The 23,526-nt window shown below is 43.1% G+C and overlaps 1 protein-coding gene across 1 annotated transcript in view; it reads right to left on the minus strand.

Annotated features, from left to right (window-relative positions):
- Positions 1-1,147: 1,147 nt before the first annotated feature.
- myo10 (myosin X) overlaps positions 1,148-23,526 on the minus strand; it is a 332,493-nt gene continuing 310,114 nt past the window's right edge. The window contains exons 32-41 of the mRNA XM_069909274.1: positions 18,323-18,517; positions 15,220-15,377; positions 11,514-11,637; positions 9,780-10,077; positions 9,309-9,513; positions 8,762-8,898; positions 6,820-6,931; positions 5,491-5,946; positions 4,556-4,747; positions 1,148-2,220 (exon numbers count right to left, since the gene is read on the minus strand). Coding sequence (XP_069765375.1) covers positions 2,134-2,220; positions 4,556-4,747; positions 5,491-5,946; positions 6,820-6,931; positions 8,762-8,898; positions 9,309-9,513; positions 9,780-10,077; positions 11,514-11,637; positions 15,220-15,377; positions 18,323-18,517 — 1,964 coding nt within the window. The 3' untranslated portion in view covers positions 1,148-2,133. The remainder of the gene's footprint in view (positions 2,221-4,555; positions 4,748-5,490; positions 5,947-6,819; positions 6,932-8,761; positions 8,899-9,308; positions 9,514-9,779; positions 10,078-11,513; positions 11,638-15,219; positions 15,378-18,322; positions 18,518-23,526) is intronic.

Raw genomic sequence — 23,526 nt, forward strand, 5'->3', positions numbered from 1 at the left:
AGCCTGTTTCTATGCTGTTTGACTGTATGATACTTTTTAAATGGAAACAGAGCACAAAATGCAGACCAGTGTGTGTCCAAAGGAAGGTTAGTCTGCAGACACAAGAAACCATTGGAAAGCATGGACCTTAATTACAGAGGGGATAGAATGCAAAAGCCTTGCTCCAACTAAAGATGACATTGGAGAAACTACATGTGTGGTACTGAGTGGTCTTCTTTTTTCCTTTGCTCTAGATTCTCTGATGTCCAGCTCATTCATTGGAGCTATTAGAGAGAAATATAGAGCATATTGTTCCTGGAATTATTATTTTTATTAGTATTATATATTACCCACCTCACTGACAAAAGGCAAAGGAGGAAAAACCCAACACCCAACCCCAACCAACCAATTTTCCCTTGCAACCGCTGCAATCGTGTCTGCCTGTCCCGCATCGGACTGGTCAGCCACAAACGAGCCTGCAGCTGACGTGGACTTTTTACCCCCTCCATAAATCTTCGTCCGCGAAGCCAAGCCAAAGATATATTAGTATTTAGAAAAATAAGGGGGGGGGGCTTTATTGGAAGGTAGAGGCCAAAGGGTGACCTGATAGGTTTATAAAATTATTAGAGACATTGATAGGGTGGACAGTCAGAATCTTTTTCGAAGGTCAATGGTATTACACACTAGAGGACATGATAGGGAGAAAGTTTTGGACAACTTATTTTATTACACAGAAAGTGGTGGGCATTTGGAATAGGCTGCCAGTGTTGGAAGCATTGAAGAGACCTCTAGCCAGACACACGAATATGAAGGGGATGGAGGGATATCTATCAGATGCAAACAGCAGAGCTGTTTGGACATTATGTTCAGCACAGTCATGTAGGCTGAAGGGCCTGTCTCTGTGTTGCTCTATGAAACATTTTAGATTCTGAGAGAGTATGGCAGGACAGATGCTGAGAGATGTGTCGTCAGCCAGTGGATTTGTTTCATCACGAGGGTCATTGACTTGAAATGTTAACTCCCTCTTCAGAAGCTACCTGAGCCACTGAATATTCCCAACATTTTCTGCTTTATTTCAGATTTCCAGCATTCTATTTTTTGCTTCTATATTGTCAAAATAACAGGTCCCTCTTGGCGTGTATCAAAAGCTATAATAACAAAAATCTCCTTCATTTATATACTTTTGTTTAATTTAAGCATACAAAATTGTTGGCAAACATATAAATACTTTATTTATGTTAGCTACAACATCTGGGAAAATCTGGTTGGAACTGAGGGCCGAGCAAGCTACGACGTGTAAAGAACTGCAGTTTGATTGTAGCCCAGAGATTCATATATATCAAATAAAGAAAATGTTACGTGCTCTGGATTTAGTTCAGGAACGAATGCTCAATTAGAAATTCAGATCAAGCTGCTTGTGAATCCACACAAATACACACTGAATTCAACATTGCACATTCAAGTTCCCTTCACAAAGTAAATGCTGAGGAGATACAGATCGCCAATATGACTCTAGGATTGAGGGAAGCTGCCTGCAGCACCCCAGCTAATCACAACCATTAATCTTAGGCCAAGCTATTGTTTTAGTGCAGAAATGTAGCTGACACATTTAGCTGGAAGTTGCTCCAGCTGTCAACTTTATTCCTCAACTCAGAGCGAGAGCCAGATTGTCTTTCCTCCAAAGGCAGGGTGCAGAGAAATACTGTAGCTTCTTCACTTCAGCAGGTTAATAGTTAAAGCTGTCATTCGCTCCAACCCAAACGTCCTAATCCCAGTACTCGTAGTTTAAAGCAGCCTTTGTATGCAAGTCATTGTTCACGTCAAGGTAACTTTTTAGTGTGAAGGCACATTCTCTGCTTAAAGGCAGTTGTGTGTTAAGGCAATAAGGTATATGTGCTGATGAAGGTCAGGATCCTGAGGAACGGTGACAAAAATATGACCCTCATTTTGGAACAGTTGCAAATCCCAGCATTTTCCGCAGGAGCAAGCTTGCTGACCTTAGAGTTTCTCTTTATTCTACTTCACTGCTATGGCTTGTATGGAGCACCTTTGAATGAGAGAGTCTGCAAATGAAGGCCACATATAAAGGATGTGAAGGCAATTCATGGAAGGAGCATCACTGGTGGAATCGGCGTGGGCCTGGGCCCGATGGTGCTAGCTGCTTGCTGAACATGAGGAACTATAGCGCTTTTTTACCATCATACTGATGTAAGCTTTCATGAGCTTGGCCAGATCCACCACCTGCACAAGACAATACAGCACAGTTATATTAGCTGCTGAAGACACAGACGCAAAAGTGAATTTTTCTTAGACCTTCCCCATTTTTACAACTTGCCGTGCTGGTAATGTTAATCAATGCAGTCTTACAGGCCACAGGTTCATCTCAAGTTTGAATCACATACACTGAAGGTTCAATAATTATGTCAAATAGTTGAACTGAAGGGGGAACAGTTAAGGTTGGTTATCCCAAACTGTAATAAAATTCCCTGTTGGTGCAAGTGATGATTGTGAAGAAACCTCATGCTCTACTGCAGTGGTTTTCAAACTGCCCCCTTACAATCCACCTTAATCAATCTTTGTGTCAAAAGTGCTCTGTGATTAGTAAGGGTTTGCTTAAGGTGGTATGTGAATGGGGAAGGGGAGGTTGAGAATCACTGCTCCAGACCCAATTGTTACTGAAATATTTTGCTTGAGAAATATTGTCAGTGGCCCATTTCCTTTGGAGTTATGAAACCGTGCACATAACGAGTCAATTAGGTATGATTAGGTTTTCAAACCTTTTTCTTTCCACTGACATACCACCTCATACCACCTTAAGCAATCCCTATGTCATAAGTGCTCTGTGATTAGTAAGGGATTGCTTAAGGTGGAATGTGAGTTTAGGGAGGCAGTTTGAAAACCACTGCTCTATTGCTTTTATGATGTGAATGAGGCCAGCATTTATTGCCCACCCTTCACTGCCTTTGAGAGGATGGTGGTGTGCTGTCTTTGCTCAGATCTCCTGGTGAAGGTGTGGTCGGGAGAGAATTCCAGGAGTTACACCCAGTGACAATGAAGCACCAGCGATAAATTTCCAAGACAGGATGGTCCATGACTTGGAGTGAACATGGAGTGATCCAATGCTCTTACTTGGTGGTGAAAGGTTGTAAGAATAGGAGGAGCCTATACAATCAATTACAGTGGATTTTGTACGCGATACACACTGAAGATACTTTGAACTAACGGTGAAGAGAATGGTTTATATTGATTGTTGGGGTAGAAGTTAAGTGGGTTGCTCTGTCTCTGGCAGGGTCAAGCCTCTTGAGGACCATATTTCATCATACCCTTGAGTTGTGCCTTGTAAATGGAGAAAGGTCTTGGTGTCAAGTGGTACGTCACTCTCTGCAAGCTACTCAGTACCGCAGGTACCCCTGCCACTGGAAGCCTAACTAGCCTTTCAATGTCAAAACAAAAGGAGAAACTGTGGTTTCCTTCAACTAATGCACACTTAATTTTGACAAAAGTTGTTTAAAGGAGTTAGATCACAATAAAGTTTAGCATTAAACCAGGCACAGTGACTGTATGTAAACAAATTCTCTTTGTATTTCAACAATGAATGGAAGATGCCAACTCTTTGAAGGACTGTCCAACCTGCTCCAGTCTTTTACCCCTTGCTCTTCAAGTTATTTTTCCATCATGTACAAAATCATGAGAGGGCGCATAGAGGCTTTTGCCCAAAATAGGGGAACAGAGAATGAGAGGGCATAGATTTAAGGTGTGGGAAGACTTTTAACAGGAACCCAAGGAGAATTTCCTATTTATTTATTTTTAAACAGAGAATGCTGGGTGTATGGAATAGGTTGCCAGAGGTGGTGGTTGAAGTTGGTAGGATTGCAACATTTAAGAAACATTTGGATCGATACATTGATTGGATGGGCTTAGAGGGATATGGGCCAAATGTGGGCAGATAGGATGTGTGGGTGCGTCATTTTGGTCAGTATAGGCAAGTTGGGTCACTGGGCCTATTTCCACATTATGTGACTCTAATCACACAGCCAAGTGAATTTAGAGAGCTCCTGTGGAATCAAGTAGCATTATCACTTCTGATCACATGCTCCAAATCTTATCAATCCTCTCAATTGGGACGAATCAGGCTGCTGGAGACAGGCTCTTGGGAGCCAGATATTGGGATCATGATTCATGAGGGGACCGATCGTGAGCAGGGATCCCAAAGGACCTTGTGTCAGCTGCTTCCTAATCTTATTGGGGGCTCAGAACGAGGAGCTTGGTGTCATCACTGGAATGGACAGGATGATCGTATCAGAGATTCGGCGTGAGGCATGCAGCTGCAGAGGTTGGGTTGGAGGCAAATCCACAGACACTGAACGGACTCTTGTTTAGTTTTCTTTGTCTTATTGGTGGGGGTGCTGGACGAGGCGCATATTTTTGTGCAAAAGTTGACAAATTTTTGTAGGAACATGACAATAAAGGAACTTTGAATCATGACAAATGCCCATTTTCCATGTCTCCCAAGACATGTCCACATGTCCGATATCAATGCAATTCACTCATATACCAGGATGGCCTTTTTTTTTACCTCAGTCGTGTCAAATAACAATTCTCTTTCATCGACCACAATTTTGTAGGTGGTTGGCTGAGGAGCTCCAAATGACCGGATACTTTCGTATGGGAATGTCTCTAGCAGTCTGGCCTCTCTTCGCTTGTACACAGACACAGATTCAGCACAAACACCCAGCCACAGTTCTTGGGGAAAGCCACCTTCCTTGCACTGGAAAACAAAACATTTCATTTCGGTTTCAGTAGTTCTCTCTGAAACTGCTTGAAGGGAGGGGGACAACTTTGCTTGGATGTGAAAAAAAGATGGAATGGCACAGTTAGCTTAGCGGCTAGCACAATGCTGTTGCAGCAGCATCGATCGGGACCGGGGTTCAAATCCCTCGTTGTCCGTAATGAGTTTGTATGTTCTCCCCGTGTCTGTGTGGGTTTTCCCTGGAGGCTCAGGTTTCCTCCCACCTTTCAAAACGTAGGTCAATTGGGTGTAATTCGGTGGCATGGGATCATGGGCTGAGAGGGCCTGTAACCATGCTGTATGTATGTCTATTTAAATTTAGATTTCTAAGCAGAATATATTTGAAACTCATTTATAAATTATTAATTGCTCACAACACATATGTGCTTGAAAGACTTATTTCCTGCTTTGCACTGAGATGCCCAATTCTGCTCCTGTGTCATGGTCTTATTTGGTTCTTGATTAGGGAGTCAAAGGTTACAGGCAGAAGGCAGGAGAATGAAAATTATTGGAACTCAGCCATGATAGAATGGCGGTGCAGCCTCACTAATTCCGCTCTGATATCTCGTGTTGTGGTAACATTTGGGGAATTTAGCAATGCATTTTATCAAAAAAACAAATGCGTACACTTTGATATATTCGGGGACTCCTTTAAAAGAAATGCCGACTTAATTATCTGCAATTTATGTTTCAACATCTGAAATTATTCAAATTGTATTCACCTCCACATCAAACAGAGTTGAGCCATAACCTGGCCATTCCTTGATTAAAGCCATGTACTTGATCATGGCTTGCTCTTGGGCCAATCCTTGCATCTTTTTCCACTTGTCAATGATGTTGGTTCTGGCAGATGAAATCTCCTCCTTAATCCACATGTCCATCATGTGTTCATCCTCTGATTTCATCCGGCTGATGGAGCCAGCTCGGAAGCTTCGTCTCAACGTTCCCTCCAGGAAGCTGGATCGTTTCCTGTCGCTCCTGTCTCCAGAAGGAGCAAAGTTCCTGGTTGATTGGGTGATCCGCGCCTTCAGTCTCTCCATAGGGAATACCTCTTCCATTTCTGGCAGTGCAACGTGAGAGGAGTAATCTCCCTGCACGAATTGAAGTCTCAGAGCTGCCAGGTACTGCAAGGTTTCTTCTGGCGCAGGGTAGTGACCCTGAATGACTGCCTCATGAGCCTAAAGGTCAAAACAAAACAAATTTACTGCTGAAATAATGATTTTAAGTAAGCATACCTTGCATTTATGAATGCATTGGACATTCCATCGTTCTTCACTTCAGAGAAGTCTCTCAACAGGTTCAGAAAACACATAAACAGGCCACACCATCAAACATCCAACTACACACATTCTACATTAACCTATTTTATTATCTTCATATTCTATCATCTTCCCCCCCCCTCCCAGAATCCATCACTCATTTTTATACCATGGGGCAATTTAAAGTGGGCATTTAACCTACCAGCCTGCACATCTCTGGGATGTTGGAGATTCACAGTGCACCATGGTCTCCCTTGGACTGTCCGCTCAATATGGTGGCAGGCAGGGAGGAACAGGCTAGGAATTTCTTAAGCAGCAGAACCTTTCCACCTCTGCAGAAAATGCTGGGGGCATTCAACAGGTCAGACTGCATCTGAAAACCAAGAAACAGGTCTGGGATTCCTCAGGGATTTGAGGAAGGTTCCTGGTCCTGAAGCATTAACTTGTTTCTCTCTCCAAAGATGCTGCCTGACCTGCTGAGTGTTTCCAGCATTTTCTGTTTTTTTTAGTTCAGATTTCCAGATCTTCACTTTGGCTCTGTACATGTTTTAAACATCCGATGCAATTGGCAGGATTTTTGTCGCTTTTCTGTTTTGCTGGCTGTGATTGGTTAAATTTCTTGCCTTTGTATCTGATTCTCATGAACATATATGAGGCATTTACAGTGGTCGACTGATAAACAATGTAACAATCATATCATTATTGATGGAGCAACATTTAGTTTGGAGAAGCATCGCTTTACCCTTCTGCTGATTTACCAGGGTAAGAACCTGAGGTTTCATTTGACCATACCTGTTCAAACATGAAGGCAAATTCCACACTGTCTTTTGGCACATTTTCAGTGTCAAGGAAACAGTAGAGTTTGAAGTAGAATTTCCATGACACTCCTAAAATGGCAGCAGCTCTAGACATGGGAAGAAATTTTGTGTAATTATTCAACAGTCCAGGTGTCAGTGGGAGGACACTTCCTTCCCACACATCCACAAGGTGCATCAACCTCTCAGGTTGCATTCGCTCCACACAAGTGATCGCAGCCAAACGCTGTGGTACTGGTTAAACCTGAAGTTGATTTCAAATCTCCCCTTCCCTTCTATTCACCTTGCAACCACTCTGCTCACAGCCTGCTGAACTTTCTGGAAACTAAGTTTTTTCTCTCTGTCCTAAATCTTGACGTCTTCTGATGTCCAAGAATTCTTGCCTGGTTTGGACTGGACAACCAATTCAGTAAAAGGTAGGTATTGCTAAACAGTTCCAGCAGGCTGGGCTTCACTGAAGAATTAATGTTCTCCTGCAAATGTTTAAAGAGAGTGGAGGAAAGTTTAGGGGTGATATCAGAGGTAGGGGCGGTGGTGGAGGCTGGTGCAAGACTCTTAAACAAATGGAGGTAAGAAAATGTGAGGTAGGGAAAAATTAAATTGTTGTGGCGTAGGTTCACATAGGTCATTGTGGGATGTGGAGCCTGAACTGTGCTGTTCTATGTCCTGGCTTGGGATGAGAATGTCCCAGCTGAGTGAGCTACTGATATATTCCTACCTTCCCAACTCTCTCTGCAGCTGTTTACCACAGGAAGTCCACCCTTCACAATACAAAGAGGAAATTCCCAGAAAGAGCAGCGTTAGCTCGACAATGCATGAATATCCAAAACTCCTCACTCCTTGTTCTCCATTGTTGACCAATGTCGCAGTTAATGATAAATGCACTGAGTTTGATCTTCTTCAAGTATTGCAGTCAAAGCATATATGCAAACTGCATTGGTGCATTGAGGCATGACAATGTTCTTAATCCCGAAAGTAGGCGGGTGGCAAGTGGGAGGAAAGTTTTTTAAAAAGTAAGAAGCGAGAAGCCAATCTGCCCGAAATTCACCTATTTAACTTTGCTGGGATGAGAAGTGAACAACATACTCCCATCAAAAGTTTCTAAAGTAGTCACAGCTACTTTGAAGTTAAACAAGAAAATCTGCAGATGATGGGGTCAAGTGCAATACACAAGTGTGCTGGAGAAACTCAGGTCACACAGTATCCTGGGTCCGAAATATTGGTTACCCTTTACTTCCTTTGAATGCTGCATGATCTACTGAGTTTCACCTGCATGTTTGTGTAACACATGGCCTTTACTTTCACAATATTGCTAGGTTTAACTTGCTGGCCAGGTTTCCCAAGCCTCTGGAGGCCAAAGGAGGAGAGACTGGTGATATCCAAGTGGTAAGTGCCTTTTCACCAATGCCTGTGGGTTAAGAGGAGCAAAAATGTCTCCTCGAGGCTTCACAAACTCATCAATAATCAGCTCATTGCCATGCTCCAAATGTCTCGCTGTTCCCCAGTCCTCCTCTACCCTGACCTCTCTTGCCATCTTTCAGTGCTTAATTTAATTTTAATATAAATAATTTAGAGATACAGCAAGGCAACAGGCCTTCTGGCCCACAAGCCCGTCCCACCTAAATATACCAAAGAACCTTCCAGCCCCATACCTTTTGGAGAGTGAGAAGAAACTGGAGCACAATGAGAAAAGTCACGTGGACATTGGGAGAACGTACAAACTCCTTACAGAGAGTGCCAGATTCGAACCGAGGTTACTGGCGTTGTAATTCTGTAATAACTGCCATGAGCTGCCCAAACATGTTCTGCAATTACTTCAACCAATCAGGTTGTACTTAACTTACCTGATTAAAATAACAAGTGATCATTGCTCAGGAGATTTCCAATGAGCTACAATGCAACATGATTACCCGACTTACTTTTCAAATTTTGCCAAAATATCAGCAACAACTGTTCTGCTTTCAATTGCTTTATCAGTAGTACCCTTGTGCTCAAAGAGGGCAAACATATTTCTACTGTTCTCCATAGCCAGCCCACGGATCAACTTCTCGACAACCTGAAACAAAAAGCAAAAGTCTATAATACAAGTGTCATTTTGTACTTTACACTTTATAACTTTGAAGAGGTGATCCTACTCTTTACTGCTAGAATTTATGGCCATGAGATTACACAAATAGGAGACAACAACCCAACCCCTCTCCCTTGCTATCAAGAAACAGTCATGAGGTGTATACGCCCTCAAGGAGAAGAACCTCAGGATACCATGAGACATAGACAAGGAACATGCTTACTAACTTCTACCACTGGAGGTATAGACAAGAGATTCTCAAACAGGGCACTCATGGCTAATTTATATGCCCTGCAGATAGTTCTCCCACCACAAGATTGGTACATAAATTTGTGCCAAAGTTCAGTGATGTCCATTTCAGATGACTGTGGATGTTTTCTTCCGATATGAATCCTTACCTCCCCTGCAGTGGTATGGGAATTAATTGTGATTTTACAGGAACCTCCTCCATGGCAATAAACTGTTGTCATCATTTCTTGCCTGTTGATCACAGCTATTATTTCTTCTCGAGATGGCACATACTCTCTTGTTTTAGTTTTCTTCAGTGACTCGTGTATAAATATTGCATATTTCTCCAGGTCCCCTGGAAACTGCTCTCTAATCCTAGACACAAAAAGAAATCCCAATGTTTGGATTACCTTGTGCAGATTTAATCATGGGACCAATACCAGAGAGGAACTATAAAGTGATCCACATTTTGGAAAAACTGAAATATCCAAATCTGATTCTGAGCATTTTCCATTAAAAACCAGAAGAAAACAATTATACAGCATGATGCTAACAGTTTTAATGGAGCTCACCAGTTACACAGCTGAGATACAGAATCAACTGATTGGCAAATATTTCCAGCAAATGGATAGGGATTGTACCTTTTGAGATGAAATTTGAGGTATCGGAGGATGGCGCGGCAGGGCAGAAATGTACAACTCATGCAAGTGAGTAACTGCCAACTGCGCAAATTGCTTGAACTCCCAGGTTGAGGCACCTTTGTTGTTTGTTTGATGAGTTGACAGTAGAGCTCATCCCGCAGAGGTCGCAGATCCTGCCCAGTCTGCAGAATGCCTTGAATGATGGGAATAGGATCAGAAACTGACTCCATCTGCTGTAAAGAATTGAAGAGTTTGATGGCTTCTTCCTGCAGGGTTGTGTAACCCTTTTCTTTCAGCACTGGATATCAAAACATTTCAACAGAAATGAAGAGTTAGTTCTTTGAAGAAAGGTAACACAGGTTATAAATATCATTGCATAGCCCTTGTACCAATCTCAGTCTATGGCTGCACTTCTATTGAGCCAGAACTCTGGACAATGTAGATGGAGTGAATAGGCTGTGTGAGACCTTATTAAGGAACATGCCTTGGGCTCAAATGAACAGATAAGGCCTGAAGAGCCTGTGGTTCTTCAATCTGCACAATTAGAGGGGGGAGCTTCACACTGCAAATTGGAAAGTTAACCCCTGTTGCTATCTTAATGGAGTCCATGTGAATTAAATTATTGGTTCCTTACAAGAAGCCTTGACTGACCAAATTGCACAACTGGAAATCACAATATTTATGATTTCCTCCTCCTGTTTCAATAATCCACTGAACAATAGAAAGGGTAAAACACACTTGGAGCCTTTTGTTGCATTTGGAACTCTGTTTACAATTTGAATGGGGTAATGAACCTTTATATGTGACCATCTTCAATCTTCAAACATGAGCAATCTTCCAATTCCAGCTTCTTGTATATCAAAGTTCTGTTGCTTTATTACTGGTGTCTGTGCCTAGTTTATACACTGTGAATTCCCTCTCTAACCCCTAACCCTTATTACCTCTCTCTACATGAGATATTTCCTTTAATTGCATTCATTTTCTCAGCTTTTGATCACTTGTTCCAAACGATCACAGTTCCTCACAGCATCACACAGTTTGAAATGTAAATATACAATTTTATTTACGGGGAAAGCCGATTCTGACTTTTGAAACCCAAGCCGCCCAATTGCACACAATTAGCTCACTAACTCTGTGCATTTTTGGAAGATGGGAGGAAACCAGAGAAAACCTATGGAGGTCACTGGGAGAACGTACAAATTCCTTGCACTGGATTCAACCCCAGGTTGTTGGTGTTGTTATAGCATTGCGTTAACCGTGCCAATCTTTTTTAGTCCTTCTCCCCACCATCCTCATTCATCTCCGATTTACAACTCCTCCAGACAAATTAGCAGAAACCAGCCTGCCTTCATCACCCTCTAAGCAGCACTACTCCTTTCTCTCTTCACCCTGTCACATAGGATTCCTTGTATTCTTCAATATTCCCTTGTATTCGCCAACCTCCCCTCTTCTCCACAATTGAAAATGTTGTGAGTTCTGATGAATGAGCATCAACCAGACACGTTAACCATGTCTTTTCCTCTGATGCTACCTGACAGACTCTGTATTCCCAGCACTTTCTGTATTGATCTTCCAAATCCCAGCATCTGTAATTTGTTTCTTTTTGAGTTCCATGTTGGAAGTCTTGGTGCCAAAGATTATTTATGAATTATGATGGTTAATTACAGTGAAAATAAACAAATAAATGAAAACTCTTCATACAGTGGACACAAGAACATTTTCTTTTGGACTTACAATTTAAATTGATGTCTCCATAAGGTAGTGGAAGAAGTGGGGAGTGCAAAGGATGGTGTGTGTAACGCAGGATTGGGTTCCTTTTGTAGATTTGTTCTACAACTTCAATATTCAGACAATTTTCCTAAAATAAAGAAAGAGTTAATTTTTTTTCCCCAGTTACCCAAAAGCACTCCAGGCATCTGAAGCTACAGTGAATAACAAGAAGTTTTTTACATCTTGGAGCATTACAAAAAAGGAATGTAATGCAATTTCCGCAACATCACTGTTTGCATTCCCGCACTTCAACTGCACTTGAGACCATTAAAGCTTCAGCTTCATGGCAGAATACAGGATAGATGGCTCCATTTCTTAGACATGAAAGGGGATGCTTGCATTCCAACTTTATTTACGTTGAATGAAGAGGGAGACTTTTAGACATACACGTGGATGAAAGAAAAATAGAGGGTAATGGGGTAGGGTAGGTTTAGTACTTTTTTTTAAGGAATATATTGATCGACACAACATCGAGGGCCAAAGGGCCTGTATTGTGCTGTAGTGTTCTACATTCAGTGGAGCTTTTGGGAAAGGTAAAGCTGTGGGACTTTCACGATCACCCCAAATGGATCGATCGTCCTGATCGACAACCATGTTATTCCCACATCCCCACTGCTGTTAATGTCACATTCCTTTGCTGGAGAAGAAGACCTCATGTTCATCCATGGGATTAGCACAGGGACCATTCCTATAGTCACTGGTGATCAGCAGGAGGGTGTCACTTTCATATCTGTACCTGTGGCAGTAAACCCAGGGTGGTGAGACAGGTGAACAGGGTGGTGAAGAGGGCACTTGGCACATTTGCCTTCATCTGTTTGAGTAATGAGGGTTGGGATGTCATATTATATCTCTACAAGAGGTTGGTGAGACCACACTTGAAGTCATGTGCACTGTTCTGGTTGCCCAATTATAGGAAGGATGTCAATAAGCTGGAAAGGGTGTGAAAACAAGGACATTACCAAGACTGGAGGGCTTGGGTTACAAGTAGAGGCTGGATAGGCTGGGATTTTACACCTCGGAGAATAGGAGGCAGAGGGGTGACCATAGAGAGGTTTATAAAATATTGCGGTGCCATAGTTGAAGTAAATAGTCATAACCATTTTCACAGGTAGTGAAATCTAAAACTAGACAGCAAAGGTGAGAGGGTGAAGACTTAAAAGGGTCCCAAGGGGGCACCTTCACCTAGAAGGTGGTGGGTATATGGAACGAGCTGCCAGAGGAAGTGATAGATGTGGGGATAATTGTAATATTCAGAAGACCTTCACAGGTTTCAGGACAAATTTATTTCAAAGTGGAGGAAAGACTCTAGGAGATGCAAATGGCAGCCGTGGCTAACTAATGAAATTATGTGTAATATCAAATCCAAAGGGAGTAAGTATAGGATAGCGAAGCGGAGTGGGAAGTTAGAGGATTGGGAAACCTTCAAAGAGCATCAGAGGGTAACTAAGAAAGTCATAAGAGAGGGGAAAATGAAGTACGAGAGGAAATTAGCAAATAATATAATGGAGGATAGCAAAAGCTTTTTTAAATATGTGAAGAGGAAGAAATTGGTTCGGTCTAAAATTGGTCCATTAAGAATGGAAAAGGGTGAAATTATTACCGGAAACAAGGAGATGGCTGAGGAATTTAACAAATACTTTGCAACTGTCTTCACCAAGGAGGATATAGGTTATGGTCAGTTAGGGGGTAGTGGTCATGCGGTATCAAGAGACTTGGGGAACTTTCCTGGGGAAGTAGGGGATCTAATGGATATCCGGATCCAGAAACAGGAGGTTGTGAGTAAATTGTTGGGACTGAGGGCTGATAAATCCCCAGGGCCTGATGGGCTGCATCCCAGGGTGCTTAAAGAAGTTGCTATGGAAATTGTGGAAGCACTGGTCGACATTTTCCAAAGTTCCATAGATTCGGGGGAGGTCCCTGAGGATTGGAGAGTGGCTGATGTGGTGCCGATTTTTAAGAAGGGAGGGAGGGAGAAAACGGGAAATTATAGACCGGTCAGCCTGACGTCGGTGGTGGGGAAGATATTGGAGTCTATCATAAAAGGAGTAATAGCAGAACACTTAGGCAGAAATAATAGTATAAGGGCTAGTCAGCATGGATTCCTTAAGGGTAAGTCATGCTTGACTAACCTTCTGGAATTTTCACGGGAGACTAGTGGGCAAGATCAGGGAGCATGGTATTGGAGGTAAGGTGCTGACATGGATAGGAAATTGGTTAAGAAATAGGAAACAAAGGGTTGGGGTAAGCGGGTCTTTTTCAGGATGGCAGGATGTGACGAGTGGAGTGCCGCAGGGATCGGTATTGGATCCTCAGTTGTTTGTAATTTATGTAAATGATTTGGATGAGGGGATTATTAATAACTTGAGCAAATTTGCAGATGACACGAAACTGGGTGGCGGTGTGGGGTGTGAAGAGGATGTCAAGAAAATGCAGAGGGACGGACAGGTTGGGGGAATGGGCTGCTGAATGGAAGATAATGTTCAATGTAAGAAAATGTGAGGTTATCCATTTTGGGGGCAATAATAGGAAAGCTGAGTATTATTTAAATGGAGACAAGCTAGGGAGTGGGGAGGAGCAAATGGATCTGGGAGTACTTGTTCACCGGTCACTGAAGACTAGCATGCAGGCTCAGAAAGCTGTGAAGAAGGCAAATGGCATGTTGGCTTTCATAAAGAGGGGATTGGAGTATAGGAACAGAGACACCCTTCTGCAGTTGTACAGGGCCCTGGTGAGACCCCACCTGGAGTATTGCGTCCAGTTCTGGTCTCCGATTTTGAGGAAGGACATACTAGCTATAGAGGGTGTGCAGCGCAGATTTACAAGGTTAGTTCCAGGGATGGCGGGGTTGACATATGCTGAAAGGCTAGAAAAACTGGACTTGTATCCGATGGAATTTAGAAGGATGAAGGGGGACATGATTGAGGTATACAAAATTATCAGGGGGATAGACAGGGTGAAGTCGGATTACTTGTTCCCAATGATGGGGGAGTCAAGGACTAGAGGGCATAGTTTAAGAATTCAGGGTAGACCCTTTAGGACGGAGAGGAGAAAACATTTTTTTACCCAGAGAAGTGTGAATCTGTGGAATGCTCTGCCACAGAGGGTGGTAGAGGCAGATTCGCTGATTATGTTCAAAAGAGAGTTAGATAAGACTCTAGTGGGCAAAGGAGTTAAGGGTTATGGGGATAAGGCTGGAAAGGGGTACCGATGGTAGTGATCAGCCATGATCTGTAAAATGGCGGTGCTGGCTCGATGGGCCGAAGGGCCTACTCCAGCTCCTATTGTCTATTGTATCTGGATAGAAAATGTTCAGAAGGATGTGGGTCAAATGCAGGCAAGCGGGACTAACTTGGGAAGACATCTTGGTTGGCATGGACCAGTTGGGATGAAGGGCCTGTTTTGTATTGTGAAACTATGACTCCATGACCGCGAATGGAGCATTTGTGGCCTGTGGAAGGTGTGGCAAAATACATTCACAATTTTATGTTGTTAGCAGACAAGACCAAAGCAAACATGAAAGGATTATGCCCAATCACACATGCATAACTCAAAATTTACAGGTGAAACATTTTGTGGAGGGGCAGCTATGTAAATGATATGACAGACATCACTTCCACTGCAACAATAAAGAGCAGGTGTTTCACTCATTCACATTCAGACACTTCCTTACCTTGATGTCCTGAATAAGCTGTTGTGTGGGTGTGTCGATCGGTGGTTTGGTGTCAATGACGTTTTGGATGGCGTTTGCCCACCTGGTTGCTTCATTTAACAGCTTTGTATGAAGGCGATAACAATGTTTACGGCCATATATTGTAATATTCCAGTAACCTTCCAATTGATATAATCGGGAAAGTACATCAATGAAACAAAGATGTCAATGTACAAAGTTTATTCAATCACAGGAAATTTCTCCTGACAGAATTTACAAATCACTAATCCAGCATGGAATTAAAAAAAAGGAGCATAGAAGAGAGGGATCATTACCTGAAATTGGAAAATACTATGTTCATATTGTTCAGCTGTCAGCTGACCAGGCAGAATGTAGGTGTTTACTTTGGACCTCACTCTGATAATGGAGAAGGTCCAGGACAGATAGGTGGGTGTGGGAATGGGAAATCGAGCTGAAAAGGCACATAGCCAGGAGCTCAGGATAGCCATTGTGGAGAGAGTGTAGATGCTCTGTAAAATGGTTTCCCAGTCTGTGCTTGATCTCACCGAAGTAGGAGAAGCCATGCCAGGAGCACTGAATGCAGTAGATGAGGTTAGAGGAGGTGCTCGCAATCCTTTGTCTCACCTGGAAGAGTTGTTTAAGTACCTAGATTCAGCGCATCATCTTCTGATATCTCTGTCAGCTGCTACTCTACCAGACACATCTACCTCTCCCCATCCCTTTGTGCCTTCTGCAGCATCACATAGTTTCCCTTGTCCACTCATCCCTCCCAGTCACCTCTTTGTGACCCCTGATGCTTTCCCCTGCAAACACAGGAGGTGCAACATTTGCTCTAATACCTCCTCCCTCATCACTATCCAGAGACTTGAACAACCTTTCCAGGTGAGGCAAAGATTCACATGCACCCACTTTAACCTCAGCTACTGCAATTGGTGCTCCTGATGTTGCCTTCTCTACATCAGTGAGACCAAATGCAGACTTGGAGACTGTTTCACAGAGCATCTGCACTCTGTTTGCAATGGACATCTTGAGATCCCAGTTTCTGCCATTTTAACCCCTCCTTCCCATCCCCACACCAACTGGACTATCCTAGGCCTTTTCCACTGCCAGAGTGAGGCCCAACATAAACTAGAAGAACAACACCTCAAACTCTGCATGGATAGTCATCAGCCAATGGTATGAATGTGAAATCTACTGTCAGGTAAAGTCCCTCCTCTCTTCTTCTCCACCCTTTCTTTACTTCCCAATGTGACAGAGTATATAGAAATGCTTTTGGGAGATAAATTGGGAAAGGCTTGTTAGAGTAAGTCGCACACAAACACTTTAAAACAGATCTTATTTGAAATACTGGAGACATAGTGACTTTTCACACCTTTTTGCAAGAGCTATGAAGAGTGCTCCAGAGAGCTCACTGAGGGGTTCTTGTTTACCCAAAAGCAACAAATGAAAGAGCAGGCTGATGCCCTATTGTCTACAGAAGACTTTCTGTTGTAAGAGGGTCATGTGGTTTTGCAAGCAGAGAGAGTCAAACAGGTTGTTTCAGTCTCAGAGTGTGTGTGTATGTGAGAGAGAGAGAGAGAGAGAGAGAGAGAGAGAGCAGTGTCAGCCAATTGAAATAGGAAAGGTTAGTAAGAAGCTCCAGAGTGGAAGATGACCTAGTCAGCCCTTGCGGTTCATGCAAGACGAGAGGATTGGCTGTCTAATGTTTCACTTGGAATATGAGAAACAAAAAGGAACTATGATGACCTGAAAGAAAGAGGTTATCATCTGGAGAACCTTGAGGGGGCAAGTTTCGTCAGCAAGACACAGGTGACTAAGGGAAGTACCTCAGTTGTGAATGTCCTGGAACAACACATCTCTCTCTGAAAATCAACAAGAACCTTCCATTTACCTTTCAAGCACCAAAGCCTGGTGAACTTTAATACATGTTAAAGTCTGTGCACAGTATAAGAAATGCCTGCAACCAGTGAACTTGGAAGAATGAGAAGTGAGATTGGACTGTGAACCAAAGAACTTTTCTAAACTTACCACACATTACACACACATGGGCTTAGAATTAGAAGGGGGTTAGGTTTAGTTAAGTAAGTTAATAATAATGTTAAAGTTTGTTTCTATTTTCATGTTTAAAGATAATTAAAAGCAACTTTTGTTTAAGTAACCATTTGTCTTGGTGAATATCTATTGCTGCTGGGTTTTGGGGTCCTTTGGGCTTGTAATATCAATCTCTTGTTTTCTTTTTTGTTCTCTTCCCTGCCCAGCCCCATATCCATTTTCATCTCCCTTTCACTTTGGTTCCATCCACATTCATCCCTCCCCACCGATGGTTCCACCTGGTTTCTCACCATTCTCACCTTTTTCTGATCAGATCCCAGCGCTGACAGCCTTTGCCTCCATCCCCCACTCTACTCTGCATCACTCATCTCTCTTTACCTGAACCCTTTGTTTCTCTTGCCTCTCTACTGCCTCTGACCATCGTGATTCATCTCTGTTTGGCTCACCAATCTCACATGCTAGCCCTCTCCCTTTCAGACCACTTTACACTGGCTTCTCCACACTTCTCTAGTCTTGATGCTTTGGCTCAAAATGTCAACTGTTCTTTCTCTTCCACTGATGCTGCTTGACCCATTCAGTTCCTCCAGCAGAATATATTTAGCTTTACATTCCGGCATCTGCAGACTCCTGTGCATCTCCAGTTTTATACCCCACCCTTTGAAATGAAAGGAGATTGACATTGGGTGGAGTGTAAAACTGGCATTGCACTTAATCCTGACTCGTGAATGGAATTTAAAGAGCACCTCCAATGACGTGCACCTTAATTACTGCTGAGCCAGCAGTGATTGGTCTCATAGAAAGAATGCAATAATTCTGGTGTAGGTGCCATACGATCTTGTTAACTCTTTTAACATACGTCTATAAGGCATAGCATGTCAACATGAATTCAGCTGCATCGCCTTCCATGGGAAGTTAAGAGTAACCAATGTTTCAGGTCTGATGAAGGGCCAAAACATTGGTCATTCGTTACCTCCTAAGGATGCTGCATGACCTGCTAACTTTCTCCAGCACGTTTGTGTATTGCATAGAATTCGAAGCAGTGAACACCTACCAGTTTCTTTAAACATCTTTTCCTCGGGCTGCACAACTGAGCAGAGACTGTTGAGGACCAAGGTGCCCAGCTTGGTCACGTTTCTCTCGCAGCTCTTGTAGTAGTCCAGGGAGTTGTAGGTTAGCACAAACCAACGCTTCTTCAGCTTCAGTGGATTGCCTTTCCCATCATTCTTCACTTCTTTATGTAGCCACCCTTTCAAAGCAGAGGAGGATAGTGTGACATTAGGTCGCAGACTTTTACAGAGCAGAAACAAGCCGTTCAGCCAAACTCCTCAATACCCTGCAGGATATTCACCCAAGCTTATTCCATTTGCCTGCATTTGGTCCATATCCATCTAACTCAGGGATCCCCAAACATTTTAGACCATGGATCCCTTCAAGGACTACTTTATCCCTCATCAACTCCTATCACTGGATGGGGGTATGGGGGCGGGGAGTGATGAAGTGGGGCGGGACAGAGGGTGCTATCAAAGGTACAAAGAACACATACATCTTTCTTCTACGCTTAGTCCGTCCTCCAGTTCACTCTCAACATATTCAGAAGCTGAAGCCAAATATAACATGGTGGCCACCAAGGCACACTCTTGCAAGAGGTGGTCACCACTGCCATAGGTGCTATTTTCAGTTGATCCGGCCCTGCTTTCCACAGCAGAAGTTCAATGCCCCCTCCTTTTGACCCCTGGTATTTATCGACCCCTGGGGGTCCAAGGGGTCGATATTGAAACTTTGGAGACCCCTGTTCTAACCCTTTCCCATCATGTTAAAGCTTCCATAATCTGAGATACAAAGTGCAGTTCAGACAGGGAGGAACGAAACTTGTACAAAGGCAGTGATGACTCAGTGTTGTGGTGGCCGATTAATCCAACATGGGATCAGCAGACTCTTCCACAGATGTGGCAGGTAATGCTCGATGGAGGAGGTATGGTGGGTAGTGTGTGGCATACCATTCCTGACACTTTTACAGAGCTCCTCGTGTGCTCCTGATGCAGGGTCAAGGTTCTCAAAATCATTCCAAATGTTCCCTCTCCACTTGGAATACCATGGACCCAAGGTTCCCAGTAGGTCTTGAGTAAGTCATTCAACCTTTCACCCCTGTCCACTTGGTGATCTTCTCCCATTACAGAATTTGAAGCACAGTGTCTCTTTTGGGAGCTTGGAGTCAAGGCAAATGACCAATGTGGCCAGCTCCTAGTGGCTGAGTGCAACCCAAGTCTCAACACTGGAGTGATGGCTTGGGAGAGGACAATGACATTGTCTTGCCTACCCTTCCAGTGTATTGGAAGAACTTTGTAGAGACTGCATGGGGGTACCTTTCCTGTACTTGGAGATGCCTTAGCCATATCTCAGAAACAGGAGAGCAGGAAACACTACAGAAATAGACTACAAGTATCATGCTTCTACTTGTTTATGGTCAGGCAAACGTCTGTTCCCATGTGAGTATCTGAGCTAGAGAGCGATGACCCAATTGTCACATAACTCTGTTAATAAATCCTCAGGGTCAGATAAGATCTATCCCAATTTGCAAAAGAAGAGGCTGCTGGGGCTCTGATGGCAATTTCTGCAGTTTTGTTAAACACAGGTGAAGTGCCTGAAGATTAGAAGTAGTGTTGTTCCTTTATTACAAAAGGGCAGCACAGACAGCCCAAGAAACGATAGGCCAGTGAACCTAATGCTAGAGAAATTATTGGAGAAAATCCTTCAATGGTCAGGGTATGGAATATGAGTTGGGAAGCTGTGTTGCAACTTTGCAAAACATGCAATATTGTGTACAATTCTGGTCATCACATTTTAGGAAGAATCGGTCTGCATTGGAGTGGAAAAGAAATTCACTAGGATGCATCGCAGGAAGGATGCACATGCTTTAGAGAAGGTGCAGAGGGGATTTAAGAGGATGTTGCCTGGATTGGAGAACCTGCCATATGAGCAAGGTTGACAGAGCTAGGACTTTGAAGCGACAAAAGATGAGAGGTCACTTAATAGAGGTACATTATGAGGGACATCGATAAGGTGGACAGCCAGCACCCTTTTCCAGCAAATATCAGAGGACATCTGTTTAATGTGAGGGGAGGAATGTTTAAGGGCGATGTCAGAGAAAAGTTACTTTTTATACAGCGAGTGATGGGTGCCTGGAACGCATTGCTGGGGGTTGTGGTACAAACTAGTCCAAATGGGATTTTAAAAAATAACTCCTAAATAGGCATGAATGTTAGAAAAATATAGGGAAGGATTAGATTGTTGTGGAGTAGGCTTCCATAGGTTGGTACAACATTGTGGGCTGAAGGGCCTGTACTGTGCTGTAATATTGTATGTTGTCTAATTGGAGGAATTTTGTTATGGGGACAAGATTGGATAGGCTGGGATTGTCTTCCCTGGAGTGAAGGTAGGCCAAGGAGCGATCTGGTAGAGGTACCATACATACAACTCTAAGAGACATAGATAGGGTAGAGTGTCAGAATCTTTTCTCCATGGTAGGGATATCAAAAACAAGAGGGCTTAGTTTTAAGGTGAGAGGGAAAAGGTTCTGGTGAATATTTCCCTGGAGGCTTATCAAATATCCACCAGATGTAAACAAACTGCAGATATCAGAACTGCGGAAAAACAAACAGGAAATGCTGGAAGCATTCTGCAGACCAGATAGGATCTGCTGAACTACGGTTTGAGATCAGTTGCCTTGCAGTGGGAAAACAAGCCACTGATCTTGTGAAGAAGGGGGGGGATTTTGTGGCAAGATGGACATGGATGACTCAGACCATCTGGAGAGGCAAACTGAGTGATATATGAAGCAACGTGTACTCTTCCTGCAGTGTCTCACTGGGTTTGTATATTATTGGACAAAGTTGACATCTTACCAGTTTTAGTCACAATAATTTTAGTCTGGCACACATCATCTTTTTGGAGTGGAGTCTAACGTAAGCATCCAGTGAGGTGTGGAATAGATTGCACGCAGCATGCCTCCCACTTACACCATGTGAAAAGCACAGTTATTGGTCTGTAGAGTTTTTTTTGATCCATGAAACCTGCCTTTTTACAATTTGCTCATCTGGAAGTTTATGAAAAAAATCCTTCAAACAAGTACAACTTTGACTGAAATAAAGTGTATGATGCATTTATATTGCAGCTAGGACAGTTAAGGGTGGAAGTGACTGCCCCATCCTTGGGATGGGATGGTTTCATCCCATCCTTTAGCTTGCTCCCAGCTGTATTGGTATGTGCACAGAATGGTAGAGTGGTTGAGACTTCCCCTTCACTTTCCTCATTCCCGTGCTCAAAGAATTTGCCAGCATATCTGCATCCTCTTCAAATGTCTGCAATTACTAAAATGACCTTGGTGTGCCAAAGTAGAAATCATTAAAACACAGGATACACAAAAGGACAAAGTCCAGAGCAGACCACTGTATTCTTTTCTCCCATCAAGATGCTGGGATCCAGTGGAGTTCACAAATGTGCTGGAGAAACTCAGCAGTTCACATGGCGTCTTTCGGAAGTAAAAGGCACTCGGAGTTTTGGGCCTGAGCACTTTGCCAGGAGTCCTAAAGAATGGCTCAGACCAGGAATGTCGACTGCCTTTTACATTCATGGCTGCTCTGTGACCTGCTGGGTTTCTCCAGCACTTTTGTGCATCCATTTACCACAGATCTATTTTGTTACTCAGCCAATTCATTTTTTTCTCCATCGGGCTTCAAACTTTGCAATCAAACCTATCGTGACATTTCATCAAATAACTTTAGAAGTCAATTATCCTGTCCTCAAGTGTCACCCCTACAACCAAGGAGAAATGGAAGATTAAAATCAGCGCTGTCTTAATTTCCATCCTTATTTTCAATGTCAATCTGAGGAGCTTCCTCAGATTGCTGTGGACTTGTTTAAAAGTAGGAAACTCCTCTACAGCCTTTTCCAGCAAAGTTAAACCAATGCAGAGGTCAGCTGCTCTGTCACTTACAGGGTCCATGGAAGCAGCAGCTTCCGTGAGAAAGCCAGATGCAAAATGAGCACTTAATACTTAGCATATGCCCTCTGCCTTTGTGAGATGGTATTAGCTTTAGTCCCTAATCTGCCTACCTCTGCTTTGCTGTAGCTACTTTTAGGCCTTTTACAAATTTTTTTTTCCATTTTCTTTCCATGCTCTTATTTTCTTCTCATCTTACTACATTCAGGTTGGGTCTACAGCATGATAGATTCCAGAAGCACCTTTTTCTGCTTCATTTCTCTTTCTTGTGTCTCTGACTGTCATTGCCCTACCTTTCGCTCTGGTAAGACTGTGCAAGCCCACCCATGATCCAAAGGCAGTGTACTGTAACACTGCAGCTTGAGTCATTGGCTCTTTTTCCTTTTCCACAGCTAATCTCAACCTTACAATATTATAACCACTGTTCTTTAAATGTTTGCCTTATGCCACTTGCTCTGCTTGCCTGACCTTATTGTCCAGGGCCATCTCCAGCAGTACCACATTGAAGTTGGTTCAGACTGATCATTCACGCTTCCGACATTTCTGAAACTTTTCTCTTTGTCTACTCTTTGGCACTACTGCAGTTAGGATTAAATGAAGACTCCTGAAATTGCCATTCTGGGGTCCTTACACTTCCCTGTAGTTATCCTGCAAATGTGTTCATCTATACACTTTTGACTGACCAGTGGACCACAGACTGTTAACAGCACTGTACGCTACTCTAGCCTGAAAGTTTCTGCCGACCCTTTCAGGTCAAGCAATCTTCCAGAATTCTGGGGACATTTAATACCCTCTCCTGTCCTAATTCAGTCTCTGTTCTTATCACAAAATTACGATCCAGTTTCTTATACCTGTAACTAAAATTCCACATTTATCATGCAGTTGTGGCTATTGTAATCGCAGTGGACACAATGAAATAACCACACAAGGCATTTCTTCAGTGAATCAAATGAATTTACTGATCAGAATGCACACAACCTTTTGAAATCCCAAATCATGCGCTTGACACGCATTGTCGTCATCATGCACTGTCATCACATAGCTGGTTTGATGCCTTCTGGAAGTTGTAGTGCCACCATAGAGCCACAACATGGACCCACCCCCCCCCCCCCACCCAGAACCGACAGAAAGGTTTGTCTGTCTCTTAGGTTGTCGACCTCTGCGACGGACTGTTAGCTGCTGCAGTGAGGAAGACACCCACATAAACTAGTTTTAAGCCTGTCAATAATGAAAGACTGGCTTCCCTCCAATGTCCA

The sequence above is a fragment of the Narcine bancroftii genome, chromosome 1 (assembly GCF_036971445.1).
Source record: "Narcine bancroftii isolate sNarBan1 chromosome 1, sNarBan1.hap1, whole genome shotgun sequence".
NCBI classification, from domain to species: Eukaryota; Metazoa; Chordata; class Chondrichthyes; order Torpediniformes; family Narcinidae; genus Narcine; species Narcine bancroftii.